The sequence below is a fragment of the Mesoplodon mirus genome, assembly GCF_964341445.2.
Source record: "Mesoplodon mirus genome assembly, chromosome: 8".
Classification (NCBI taxonomy): Eukaryota; Metazoa; Chordata; class Mammalia; order Artiodactyla; family Ziphiidae; genus Mesoplodon; species Mesoplodon mirus.
Window position 1 is genome coordinate 743961 of NC_138984.1, and position 13945 is coordinate 757905.

The 13945-nt window shown below is 48.2% G+C and overlaps 1 protein-coding gene across 9 annotated transcripts in view; it reads right to left on the reverse strand.

Annotated features, from left to right (window-relative positions):
- The window catches only part of CROCC2 (ciliary rootlet coiled-coil, rootletin family member 2), a 68639-nt gene that overhangs the window by 27758 nt on the left and 26936 nt on the right, over window positions 1-13945 (reverse strand). For all 9 annotated transcript variants that reach the window (XM_082630889.1, XM_082630888.1, XM_082630892.1 and 6 more), the window contains 4 exons: window positions 7021-7214; window positions 3581-3708; window positions 2915-3084; window positions 2134-2310 (listed from right to left, as the gene is read on the reverse strand). In XM_082630889.1, coding sequence (XP_082487015.1) covers window positions 2134-2310; window positions 2915-3084; window positions 3581-3708; window positions 7021-7214 — 669 coding nt within the window. The remainder of the gene's footprint in view (window positions 1-2133; window positions 2311-2914; window positions 3085-3580; window positions 3709-7020; window positions 7215-13945) is intronic.

Here is a 13945-nt window from a genome sequence, read left to right on the forward strand (position 1 = left end):
GGGGTCTCCGATGAGTATTTATAATGTTATTTATAATGGCAACAAGACTCCCACCGAAGGGAGGCCAACAGAACAAAGGGGGGTCCCTGCACACGTCGGGGCGTCATGCAGCCATCGAGCTCTGAACACAGTGTGCAAAGACCCCAGATCTGCTGATCCTGAGAAGAGAAAGGCCCAGAACATTGTGTGTCCTCTTCCTCCTTGTGCTACAGAGGCGGGCGTAAGAGTGTGTATTCCCACTTGCTGGCCTGTGCACGGCAGTCTCTGGGAGGAGGTTTGTAACAAAGAGTGTGTCTACTTTTTGCCCTGGGTGCTGGGGGAGCCTCTAAACTCCCGGAATTTCACAGGTGAGGGTTGTCTGTTATTTGTGGACCCTGGGGCCACACCTGAGCTTGTGCTAACACGGTGGTCAGAACCCTGGGGCAGTGAGCCGCTGAGATCAGCCTGACCACCCAGCCTCTGGGAGGGGGCTGGACCCTGAGTTTAGTCCATCACACCCACACAAGGAAACCCCAATAAAACCCTGGAGCTTAGCGGCTGGTAAACACCCTAATGTTTCAGTGGGTGACCTGCCCTGGCTCTGTGGAGAGAGAGCCCGTCCCTGTGTCTCTCCACTGGGCTCGTCCTGGCCTGTGTCCTTTACAATAAAACTAGTTGCAAGTGTAATGCTTCCTGGAGTTCTGTGAGTCACCCTAGTGAACAGTTGAAACCGGGGCTCTGCCCTCCCCGGACGTTCGTATGATGCTCTTCCTCTACCACAGCCTCCTGACCCTCCTTCAAGCCCCACCCTCGACATGCCGTCCTCACTTTCAGGAAGCAGGAGAGCGGAGTGGCCAAGGACACGGTCCCCACTGGCCAGCAGGTGTACCGTGCCACCCTGGGCAAGTTATTCAACGTCTGTGAATCTCTGTTTCCCACCAGTCAAAGGGGGCCGATAAGAGCGTGCACCTCTCAGCATTGTGAGAATCAAACTAGAGATGCAGAGTCTGACAGTAAACCTTGGTTATTCCTGCTACTGTAACTCTTCTCCCGCAATCTGTAGCTTGTACCAACATCTGAGAGTCCTGTCACAGTGTGACGACCCACACGAATGTGTTTACTTGTCTGTTCCATTCACTCAACAGTGCATGCTTCAGGGTGGCACGGAATACTGGAACAGCCTGGACTCAGAGGGTAGCTTTTACCTGCCCAGCGTCTGAATTCCAACAGCCTATGGAATGGGAGGCTGGTCGGGTGGGTGGCTGATGGATGGACACACTGATAGCTGGCTGGCTGGCTGATCAGATGGATGGAGGGATAATCAGACACATGGATAATCAGTGGATATGGATGGGCAGCTGAGTGTGTGGACAGAGGGAAGGATCTTTAAGTGAATGGATGGATGACTGGTTGAGTGAGTGGTTGAATAGATGGATGGTCAGGTGAGTCAATGGATAGTTGTGTGGATGGATAGTTGGATGGATGTTTAAGCAAGTTGATGGCTAGATTTATGGTCAGGTGTGTGAATGGCCTATTGGGTATGTTAATAGATGGCTATGTATGTGGGTAGACAGCTGGGTGTGTGAATAAAGGATGGATATTCAAGTGAACGGATGGATGATGGACAAGGGAGTGGAGGGACAGTGAATTGCATGGATGTATAAATGGGCAGGTAGTTTAGTGGGCAGATGGATGAATGGTTGGATGGATGGATGGATGGATGGATGGACAGGTGGATGGATGGATGGATGGATGGATGAGTGGTTATGTGGATGGATGGACAGATGGTTGGATGGGTAGATGGATGGATGTATAGATGGACGGATGGTTGGATGGGTGCATGGTTGGATGGACAGATGGATGGACGGGTGGATAGATGAATGGGTATATGGATGGATGAACAAATGGTTGGACTGGTGGATGGATGGATGGATGGATGGGTGGATAGGTGGTTGGGTGGATGGATGGATAGGTGGATGGATGGATGGGTGGATGGTAGGTGGGTGAATGTCTGTCCACCAGGGCTGCTGTGGAAGATCAAAGCTGCAATAACAGTGACGTGGAAAGGTTGCCCCCCACACCCTCTTGCTGGGTCGCAGAAGGCACAGGGAGCAGACATGAGAACTCCCCACTGCCTTGTGGTCCGCCCATCACCTGCTGCATCTCATGTTCCAGCTGAAGGAGACTCTCATCCCGCTCATGCTTCAGGCTCTGAATTTCCTCCTTCAGAGCCTCCCCCTTGGCTGCACTTTTTGCCACCAGCTCCTTCTCCTGTTCCAGCCTGCGTGCTGCCACTTCCTTCTCCTCTGTCAGAGACAGACTCAGGGTCTCCTGGGCCGAGGAAAAGGGACAGGCTGTGAAGACCCACAGGTCAGGACTCGTAAGACCAGCAGGCGCCTGTGTTCCTGAGTGACACTGGGTTCATGGGACGTCAGGGCAGGACAGGTGCCCAGGGACTATCCAGTCCAGCCAGCCTCACGCCGACACCTCACATGCAGTGACATGCGCTGCAAAGGGCTCTCTGGGCTCCAGCGGCCACCCCCCCCACTCAAGTCACAGCTCAGAAACCTTTCCTGAGCCTCCACAGAGCACCAGGCACCCTGACATGCAAAGTGTGTAAGGACGTGTTACTTGAGGCCTTTGGGCCTGTGACCAGTGGGACATCTCAGAGGAGGTCAGAGCTCCGTCCAGGCGTGGGCCCTCAGAGCGCGGCCAGGTCAGCCGATGCCTGTGGGCGCCTCTTCCGTGAGGGACAGGGCCCCGGCTGCCCACGTGCACTGTCAAGGGTCCTCCGGCCCAACCTCAGTGTGGCCTGGGCACCCCTGTCACCCGGCTGGTCTCCTGGGCCCCTCCCCAAGTGCCTGCCATCCCTGGGGACACGGTAGACTCCCGAGAAGCGACCGGGCAGCTGGGGGCTGGTCCCAGGGAGGCAGACCTTCTCCCTCTGGAGCCGGGCTAGATCCTTGAGGTGGGCCAGCGCCTGGCTCTCCAGGGCCAACTGCGTGTCCTGCTCCTGCTGTACCACCTGCTGCAAGAGCCGCCCCACGTCCCCCTGCAGCTTCGTCTCCTGGACCTCCCAGGTGCTCTTCAGCTGCTCCATTTGCACTGTGAAGGGACAGGCGCATCCGACACCCGCCGTGGGGCCCTCCCTCACCCCCACCTCATCCCCCGGAGCACCCTGCTGCCCTGTAAGCCCCTGTGGAGTGGCAGCCCCCAGCTCTGAGGATACAGCCCAAGCCAGCGGGACAGAGCCCCCCAGGCACCACTGCAGGCACGTGTCCTGATCCCAGCCCGTGCTGGGCAGCCCGCATGCTGCAGGGTGGGCTGAGCAGGGTCAGGAACACAGGGGGTGGGACCGGGGGCTGCCACGCTGACCCTGTGGCCACAGCCCATTCTGAGCCTCGGGCCAGCGCTGGCAGCAGCGCCCAACCATCACAGAGAGTAGTGGCACAAGTCATTCAGACACATGAGCTCTAGGCTGTGTTTGGGCCCCTTTGGGGGCCAGGGAGTGGGAGCAGCACATCAGGGGACGAGCTCATCTAAGGGGTCCTTCTGGGGCTGATCTGGGGACAGGAGCAGAGGGGGCCCGTCTGCGGAGCACCTTGCAGGGCCTGCCGGGCCAGCCTCGCACTCTGGGCCTCTCCCTCCAGCTGCTCCTGCTGTGACGCCAGCTGTGACGCCAGCTGTTGGGTCTCAAAGAGGCTGTTCTTCAGGGAGTCTCTCTCGGCCCTGCAGAGAGTCATCAAACAACAGGCGAGTCACTCACGCTGGCGGAGGATCCTGCCAACGAGGCACAGCGTGGAGCCCATTTGCTAGGACGGTGTCCGTCAAGGCTGGGATAATAAATCAGAAAGCAAACAGAGGACAGCTCATTCATCTTAAATCTCTAAGAACAAATTGGACCCTGCATAAAAAATGTTCCAGGGCTTCCCTGGTGGCACAGTTGTTGGGAGTCCGCCTGCCGATGCAGGGGACGCGGGTTCGTGCCCCGGTCCGGGAGGATCCCATGTGCCGCGAAGCGGCTTGGCCCGTGAGCCATGGTTGCTGGGCCTGCGCGTCCGGAGCCTGTGCTCCGCAACGGGAGGGGCCGCAGCAGTGAGAAGCCCGCATACTGCAGGAAAAAAAAAAAAAAAAAGTTCCAGAAAGCTAAAATGCAAAAACAAAACAAATAGATAACAACTAAGCAACTCAGAACTATAAAAATAGTAGAAAAAGAATCCAGAGGGGTATTTTATAATCTTAAGCAAGACACAAAAGCCAGAAGACAAAAATAAGGAGGCCAACAGATCTGAATACACTGAAAGAGAGGGAGACGGAATCTTTTGTGCAGAAAAGATTCCACAAACCAAGTCAAAAGACGAGGGACAGACTTGGAGAAAATATTTGCACTAAATATGCAAAGGGTGAATATCCGTCACATAAAAGGAGCTCCTACCAATCAGTGACAGAAAGCGTCTGATCCTACAGAAAAATGAGAACAATGACTGTTATTCACAAAGAAAACACAAATGGTGAATAAACATAAGAAACTCACTAGTCCTCAAGGGGGTTCAAATCACAACTATTATGGTTATCGATTACGTGTCACATTAGCAAGAGCTTAAAATAACCATCATATCTAGTGTTGGCAAGGGTGTGAGGATGACTTTCTCTGGTGGAGGGGGGACTGGGAAATTTCAGAACGTAAAGCGTGCATATCTTTGGGCCAGCAATCCCACTTCTAGGGGTCAGTTCTTCAGAAATACACATGAACCAATGGAGCAGCGCAGGGATGTTCCCCGTAGCTTCACACAGGGCATCAATCAGACTCAGCCTCAATGCCATGAAATGCTGGAATGTTTCAGAAACTACGGGGCACCTCGTCAGCTGCTAAGACAATGAAGACATTCTCTTAAAGAGTCACTCTGAGAAGCAGCCTCCAGAGCGGAACTCGCGCAACACAGATTCCCCCGCATGAAGAAGCCGCCTCTGCATCTGGGCACAGACGCAGCCCTTCAGAAAGTGCCTGGGGTGAACAAGGTGACTCACAGCGGCGCCCGCTTCTGGGGAGGGTGATGACATGGGCTGCATCTCTGACAGTGAATCCATCAGTCACCAGCCAGCCAAGGAGCGTGTGCTCTGTCCAGTGCTGGGTGATGTACGGTGAAAAAAACAACCAACCAACCAACGAGGACACACCACAAACACTCAACACAGATACCCACATGAAGACACAGACAGCCGATGCACAGCCCCAAACGGCTCGGTGGATCAGGGAGGGCCACGGGCCATGGGGGACCTTGCTCAGCCCGGCCTGGCCCCGCCACAGTCTCCCTCGGGCCCCCTGCACACGGCTGCCGCCAGTGTCAGAGTGGGGTGTTGTCAGCACCTTCCGGGGCGCCCTGGTGTCTGCAGAGCCCAGGAACCTCACTCCTCTGATATCCCGTCCCCCCTCCAGTCCCTACCCTCTTAAGCACCCCACATGTTCCCCACTCTCCAAGTCTGGACGGCTCTCCCCAGCTTTCTGTGCCCACCCAGTCCCCTCTGAGGGAAGTGACCTGTGCCAGTCCTGGACACTCTAAGGATGTGTCCAGTCTGTCCCTCCACCAGAGCCCGGGAGCATCTCACTTCCTTGAAGGAGGCCCGGCACCACCAGCAAGGGTGCGTGGGGTACAGGTCGGGACCCCAGTCCATCTCGCTGGAGCCTGAGAACTAAAAGAGGTCCGCGGCACTGCAGCCTTGTCAGGGCCTGGGACTGGGGGCCGGAGGACCTTGAAACCTGGGCTCCTCAGTCATCAGGAGAAGCAAGCCATGTCCCGTGCCGCCCTATCACCAGAAGCTCAGACTGGTCCCTGCGAAGTGCTGTTTAATGGGTGTGGGACTCCGTCTGGGAGCTGCAGGGCCTCCATGCACAGAGGCCCTGGGCCCAGTGCTGAGGCTGGGGGAGGGTTCCCTGACCAGGGCCCATGATCTGGGCAGCAAATGCTGGCGGGAGGAAAGAGGCCCCCTCCCCTGTCCTCTGAGCACTGGTGGGGCCTGGGACAGGGCCAGGAGTAGGGTCTTGGGACCCTCTGCTGCCAGCCACCAGGAGGAGACTTCATCGGGCTTCCTGCTCCAATTTGTGCCCACACTTTCCTTGGGAGGAGAGGTCTTCTGTGAAGAAGCTCGAGGACCTGGGTCTCTAAGTTTCCTCATGGCCCCCAGTTCTGGAATTTCGGGACGAACTCTTTCTACAAAAAGACTTCGATGTTCCTGAGAAGGGTACAAGGTGCAGAAAGCCACCAGCTTTTGGATGTCCTTAGGGGCCACAGGCCAGCTCAGCTCGCCAGGCAACAGCTGGCAGGGCACCCTGTTCTCACCTACAGTGTCTGTTCCAGGTCTCCTGGAAGTGGCCCCGATGGTCTTCAAGGTTCACCCCCACCCCCAGCCTCGTGGTTCCCTGGGGCTGCCACCACCTTGGCTCCAGGGGTAGTCATGGGGCCCCAGCCTGCATGTCGGAGCCCTGCGACGCCCAGGATCTCCTCAAGGATGTCAAGCGGCTCAAGACAGCTGTGGGCAGTGGCTCTCAGGCCTCATGGGGAGAAGGGTGCTCTGTGTCTGCTGGAGGAGGAGCTGGGCATGGCCGCTGGCCATCTTGCCAGCTCTCACCCCGAGCCTGCCCAGGAATGAAGTCTCCTTAGAGTTGAGCCACGCTGATGGGGGAAAGGCAGGCTGTTGAGGGCACCACAGGAGCGCCTGGATCCAGCCTTGCCTGAAGCAGTGTGTACCCTGAACTGCTCAGATCCATGAGCAGGACATTCCACACCTTTTCTTCTGCTGGTCTGAGATGGGCCAGTGCAGCCATCTATCTCAGGAAAACTGTCCTAGGAAGGCTCTTGCTGCATTCACCTCTTCTAGGTGCTCTCTGACCCCACGGGCACTGTTTGCCCCTCCCTTACAGCCTCTCTCCCATGTAGACATACCTGCCCTGCCTTGCAGTTGCTGAGTGACTGCCCATCCCTGCCACATCACAGGCTCCCTGAGGTCAAGGCCACATGAACATTCCCTGCTGACCCCAGGTACCTGAGGTCAGCTGCCTCCTCAGCTGTGAGCTGGCTGTGCCTCTCCAGGGCCTCCTGCTTGGCCAGCAGCTGGGCCTGTTCTTCAGACAAAGCCTCCTTCTCCTGCAGGGCCCTCTGGAGAGCGTCCATGTGGGCCTCCTGGTCTTGCAGGCTCTGGGCCAGCTGCTCTTCCAGGGCCTGCTTCTTGCATGTGACCTAGGGGAGGGGGAGGGGAAAGTCCAGCAGAGAGAGTGGAAGTGTGAGGAGGGGCCTCTCAAGGGAAAAAAAGGACTTCAGAAAAAGTGGTTTCATGCAGAACGGCATGGAGGAAAGAGTGGAGGAGCAGGGTGGCTATGAGACATATTGGACCCCTGGTACATGTGTGTTTTCACAGCAGAGGGACCTCCACTCCTGTCACCATGATGGAGAAGTTATTGAACTGAGCACCCCCAGGTGGGACCCAGCTGCCAATCTAAATGGTAACCTCTGTTGGGCCACAAGTTTCTGGGGGCAGGAGACATGGCACAGAAATGCAAAGAAGGTGACAGTGGAACAGATTGTTGCAGACTAACACCTCCACCAAGAACATCATAAAAATCTAGACAAAACCTATCACAGGAATCTGTAAAAGGCCTCAGAGAGCTGTCAAGGCAGCTGGGACTGAAGGAGCCAAGATCTTGGAGGAAAGGGAAGCACAGGAGTGAGCCCACCACTCAGCATCTCTTCTCTCCTCAGAGCATGTGCTGACTTAAAAGTCTGGGCTGAGGAATTGAGAAGCCAGGGAGAGCTTCTGGCAGTACTGTGACCTTAGGACTACAAAAACTCGAGTTTACAGATATCAAAGCGGAAGGGTCCTGATAAACATCCCAGGTTTCTAGTTGTATTCGCAGGAGGGCTTCATCCTAGTAGTGGTGGTGAATCAGAATAGACTCTCCCTCAAAAAAATGAAGCTCAGGTTTGAATCACCTCAATCCTAGATTATGGTGATCGTCTACCTTCACTACCTGCCAGAATCAAAAGTAAATCCTCCTTAGAAGAAGAATAGCATCATCAAGATCCTCAAATTATTTCTATAATTTTTATGTATGATACTTGGCATTTAATCAACATATCAGACTGGGCCTATCAGAGTCAGAATCATATGGCATAAAATCACATGCAAGAACATAAAATAGACACACTGCCTCCCTGTCCCCCTGGCTCTCAGATGTTGGAGTTATCAAACACAGACTTTAAAATAGTTGTGATTAACATGTTCAAGAAGATGGATGGTGAAATGTAGAATTTCACAATAGAGCTGTACACTTAATATCAATAATATAATTTGAAAATACAATAACCAAAATTAATAGATGGGTTCAATGGCAGGTTAGATAGGATAGAAGACTAATAATCTGGAAGACAGAGAAAAGAATGTACTAGATTGAGTCATGAGGAGAAAAAAGGACGGAAAATATAGATAAGAGTGTATAGATGTATAGGACAAGGCAAAAAGATCCAACATATGTGTAATTAGAATTACAGAGGGAGAGGAGAGAGAATATTTGAAGAGATATTGGACAAGAATTTCCCAAATCTAATAAAATACATCAAGCCACCAATTTAAAATGAGCCACAATCTTCCAAAAGGATAAAAACAAAGAAAATGTCACCTAGATATATCTTAGTAAAGTTTCTGTGAAAAGATTTTGAAAAAGAATATGTATTGGGTTGGCCAAAAAGTTCGTTTGAATCTGAACAGAAAGTGCAGCGGAGCATCTGGAATATCAGGCAGAACTTTTGGCAATCTCAGAATTGAGACAACAGAACTCGGAGTTCAGGGTGGGGGCCCTAGTTAGGAGCACAGGAGAGCTGTATTATACCGTGAGGTCAACACCCTGAGGTAGCTCACTCTTCAAAAAAGACTGAAACCAGTTACAAAACAGCTAAATCCAAGACTGGATAAAGGTGATCTGCTCTGACTCTGATATCCTAAAATGAAAAGCAAATTCCCTTTGGAAGAAGTTTATATCACCCAGAGCCTCAAATTAGCTCTAAAAAACCTCAAAATCTGGCACTCAATAAAAAATTATTAAGCACCAGGAGATAAGGCCAAAGGACTGAAAACTAAGAGATAAAAGACAATAGAAATAGACCCAATTTGGGGGTCCAGATGTTGGAGTTATCAGACAAAGACCTGAAAAATATTATAATTAATGTGTTCAAGAACATATCCAGAAGATGGAGAATTTCACTAGATAGCTGAAGAGTGTGTGTGTGTGTGTGTGTGTGTGTGTGTGTGTGTGTGGTTGAAGTGACCATCTGAAGCAGAAATATTAATAATGTATTATAGAGTTTATAACAACATATGTATAAATAAAATATATGTCAATAAGCCCTAAGGATGGTAGGGATAAATGGAATATATTGTTGTCACGATCTTACATTGTTTGTGAAATAGTGTAATGTTATTTTAATATAGACTGTGCATATCATAATTTTAAAGTAATCACTAAAATAATAACAAGAAGAAGTATAGCTAAAAAAATTAATAGAGAACATAAAATGGAATATTAAATAAATATGCAACTAACCCAAAAGAAATCCAGAAAGGCAAAATGTAAAAATTTACAAAAAAAAGAGATAAATAGAAAGCAAACACCTAGATGGTGGACTTGAACCAAGCATATCAACAGTTACCTTACATGTAAACGATGTAAACACTCCAGTTGAAAGGTAGAGATTGTCAGAGTAAATACAGAAGCAAGACCCGACACACTTTAAATATACAGACATAGACGAAATGAAGGTTAATGTATGGAAAGGATATAACATGGAAATAGTAAGTAAAGAAAGTTGGTGTGACTGTATCAATATCAGGAAAATTAGATATCAAGAAAACAAATGTTACCAAAGATAAGAGGGGACATTTTATAAAGATAAAAAGTCAGTTCAGCATGATGACATAAAATACTAATTTGTATGCTCCTAAAAATAGGAATTCAAAATATATGAAGCAAAAGTAGACAGAACTAAAGGTAGAAATAGACAATTCCACAATCATAGAGATTTAAATGTCATTAATAGAACAAGTAGACAAAAAAAATCAAACAAATAAAACAAACAAATAAACCCCATAAGTACACAGAAGACTTAAACAACACTATCAAGCAACTTGACTTAATTGATATTTATAGGCACTACACTCAACAATGGCATAATACACATTCTTTTTACATGAACATGGAATGTTCAACAAAATAGATAATATGCTGGGCCATAAAGCATGCTTCAATACATTTAAATCTGTTCAAATAATATGGAGTATGTTTTCTGACCTTATTGGAATTATATTAGATGTTGATAACAATTAGATACTTAGAAAATTCCCAAATTTGGAAATTAGGTAATACATGTCTAAATAATCCATGGGTCAAAGAAGAAATCACACAGAGAATGAGAAAATAGTTTGAACTGAATGATAATAAAAACACAACAGGCAAAATTATTAGGATGCAGAAGAAACAGCCACAAGACCAAGTAGGAAATCTGAATAACCCTATATCTAATAAATAATTTAATTTCTATCACAACTTTTCTCACAAAGAAAACTCCAGACTTAAATGACTTCACTAGTGAATTCTACCAACATTTAAGGAAGAAACAGAAATTTTAAAACACTTTCAGGAAATAGAAGAGGAGGGAACACTTCCCAACTTATTTTGTGAGGCCAGCATAACCCACATTCCAAATCTGACAAAAACATTATGAGAAAAAAAATTATAGACTAATGTTCCTCATGAATATGGATGTAAAAATCCTTAACAAAACATTATGAAATTGTTTATCTCAGGTATGCAAGGTTGTTTTAACATTAAAAAAATAAACCAATATAATTAGCTGTATTAACAGAATAAGAATGATGGCATGATCATCTTAATTCATTCAGGAAACACATTTAACAGAATTCAAAACCCATTCATAATTTTAAAAAAAATCTCAGCATGCTAGGAATAAAAGAGAGCTTCCTCAATCTGATAAGAGGCATCTATGAAAAGCCTATAGATAACATCACACTTCATGGTGAAATATTGAATTCTTTCCCTGTGGTTGAGTTTGGTAGAAGGATGGCCACTCTTACTACTTCTTTTCAATTTTGTTCTGTAGGCCTTTAGCCAGTGAATTAAGAGAAGATGAGATAAAAGTCACTGAGATCAGAAAGGAAGTAAAACTGTTGTTATTCACAGATAACATGATTATGTACATGTAAAACCCTGGTGCTTATCAGTGAATTTGTCAAGGTTGCATGATTGAAAGTTAATCTATGAGATTGTATTTCTATATACTAGTAATGGACATAGGAAAATGGAATTAAAACAGCAAGGCACAATATCAAAACTAGGAATTAATTTAATCAAAGATGTGCAAGACCTCTACACTGAAAACTACAAAACACAGCTGAGAGGAATTAAGTAAAGAAAAAAATGGAGAGATATACCATGTTCATGGATGGACAACTAGATACAGTTAAGATGTCCAGTCTTCTCAAATTGACCTATAAATTCAACACAATCCCAATCAAGGCTCTACCAGGCTTTTTTGGGTATAGAAATTGACAATCTAATTCTAAAATGTATATGAATATGCAAAGGTTTGAGAACAGCCAAACAATCTTGAAAAGAAGGATAAGATGGGAATACTCACATTACTTAATTTCAAGACATTAAAAAGCTACAGGAATGAAGACAGTGCAGTTTTCGTGAAAGGATGAACAAATAGATCAGTTTGCACAGATCAACAATATGATCTAGGCACATATATGCACATGTATGATCGATTTATTTTCAACAAGTTGCCAAGATAATTCAAGGAGGAAAGGAAAGTCTTTTCAAAAATTGGTGCTGGAACAACTGGATATTAGTGTGAAAAATAATGGACTTCGGGGCTTCCCTGGTGGCGCAGTGGTTGAAAGTCCGTCTGCTGATGCAGGGGATACGGGTTCGTGCCCCGGTCCGGTAAGATCCCACATGCCGTGGAACGGCTAGGCCCATGAGCCATTGTCGCTGAGCCTGCACGTCTGGAGCCTGTGCTCCGCAACGGGAGAGGCCACAACAGTGAGAGGCCCGAGTGCCGCAAAAAAAAAAAAAAAAAAAAAATGGACTTCAGTTCCTATTTCATACCACACACCTGTGGTTCTCACACCTTAATGTGCATCAGAATCACTGGGAGGGATAATTAAAATCCAGATTTCTGGGCCCCACGCACAGAGTTTCAGATTCAGTAGGTTTGGGGAGGGCAGCTGAGAATTTGCATTTTAAACAAGTTTTCAAGTGATACTGATGCTGCTGGTCTGAGGAACACACTTTGAGAGCCACTGCTGTACAGAAAAATCAACTTGAAAAGGATCATAGACCTAAGAGCTAGATGAAAACAGAGTAGGATATTGTCTCGTCCTTGAGCTAGGCAAAAATTTCTCAGACAGCACCTAGAAAACATTAACCATAAATTTTTTTTAAACTTGGTGAACTGAATTTTGCCAAAGTTAAACTTTTCTGTCCATCAAAAATACCATTAAGAAAATGTATAGGCGAGTCACAGAAATGTGAGTACATCTGTCTGGCAACCTACTTTTATCCAAGATATATGAACTCCTATATATCCATAACCAAAATATGAAAACCCAATAAAAATAGGCAATAGACTTGAATAGGTAGTTGACAAAATAAGGTATATGAATATTTAGTAAAAGCACATGAAAATGTGCTTAATGCCATCTGTTGTCAGAAAATGCCAATTAAAACCACAGTGGCGTATAACTTCACACATACAGAATAGCTAAAAAATAAAGACGGATGATGCCAAATGTTGATGAGGCAGAGGAGTGGCTGGAAGCCTCCCACGCTGCTGGTGAGTAAAGTGATACCACCACTGTGGAAGGCTGCTCGCCAGTTTCTCATAAAGTTCAACACACACCTACCCAGTGACTCCACAATTGCACTCCTATGTATTTACTCAAGAGAAATGAGAATATCCATAGTGACTTGACCACGAATGCTCATAGCAGTCTTGTCCACTCCCCAAATGGAAAGAACCCAGAAGTCCAGCAGCGGGTGAATGGGTAAGCAGGTGTGGTTTATCCGTATGATGGAATATTACTATGCAGTCAAAAAGAAGGAGCTCTTGATACACCTAAGAACAGGGATGACTCTCAAAGACGTCGTGTTGAGGGAGAGAAGCTAGGCTCAAAAGAGTCTATGCCCCATGGCTCCATTTACAACAAGGTCTAAAACAGGTCAGGGCAGAGGCCGCCTGGGTGGCCGTGACAGGAGGGAGCCTGCTGGGCTGGTGGAGACACTCTGCATACTGACTATGGTGGAGGCTACACAGGTGCTTACAACTGCCAAAACCTGCGCGGTGGCTTACTGAGCGTAGTCACTCTTTGACTAAAGAAAGAGGAAAAGATGACCGCAAAAAGGAGAGCACAGAGTCTGAGCAACAGAAAGAGGCTGGACTGAGTCCCAAAGGTGACAGACCATGAAGTCTGACTGCCACTGGGGGCCGGAGACGCTGCAGAGGCAGGGTTTCCATGTGCACCGACAAGGCTGATGTCAGGAGAAAGCAAAGGTGCTGCAGTGTCTCGTCCCGGGGAGTCTGGCCTCCTCCATGGAAGATCCACGTCAGCAGATTTGGGAATGAACGCAGGAATGCATGAGCTAGTGAGTGATGGGGCAGCTCTTTTGTGTGGATGTGGTCCAGGAAGGAGAGAAACAAGACAACGGAGGAGCAGTGAAGACTTCCCCCCGAGTGTGTGAGCATCAGTGGGCCCGAGGCCTCCGACCAGGGGAGAACCCAGCCCCCGGATGCTGGGGACAGGCCTGATGTAAAGGTCCTTCTTTGTGTGCCCCTCCCCCGTTCCCCGCCTCCCAGCACTGGGAAGACGGCTTCGAATCAGCCACGACGTCAGGCAG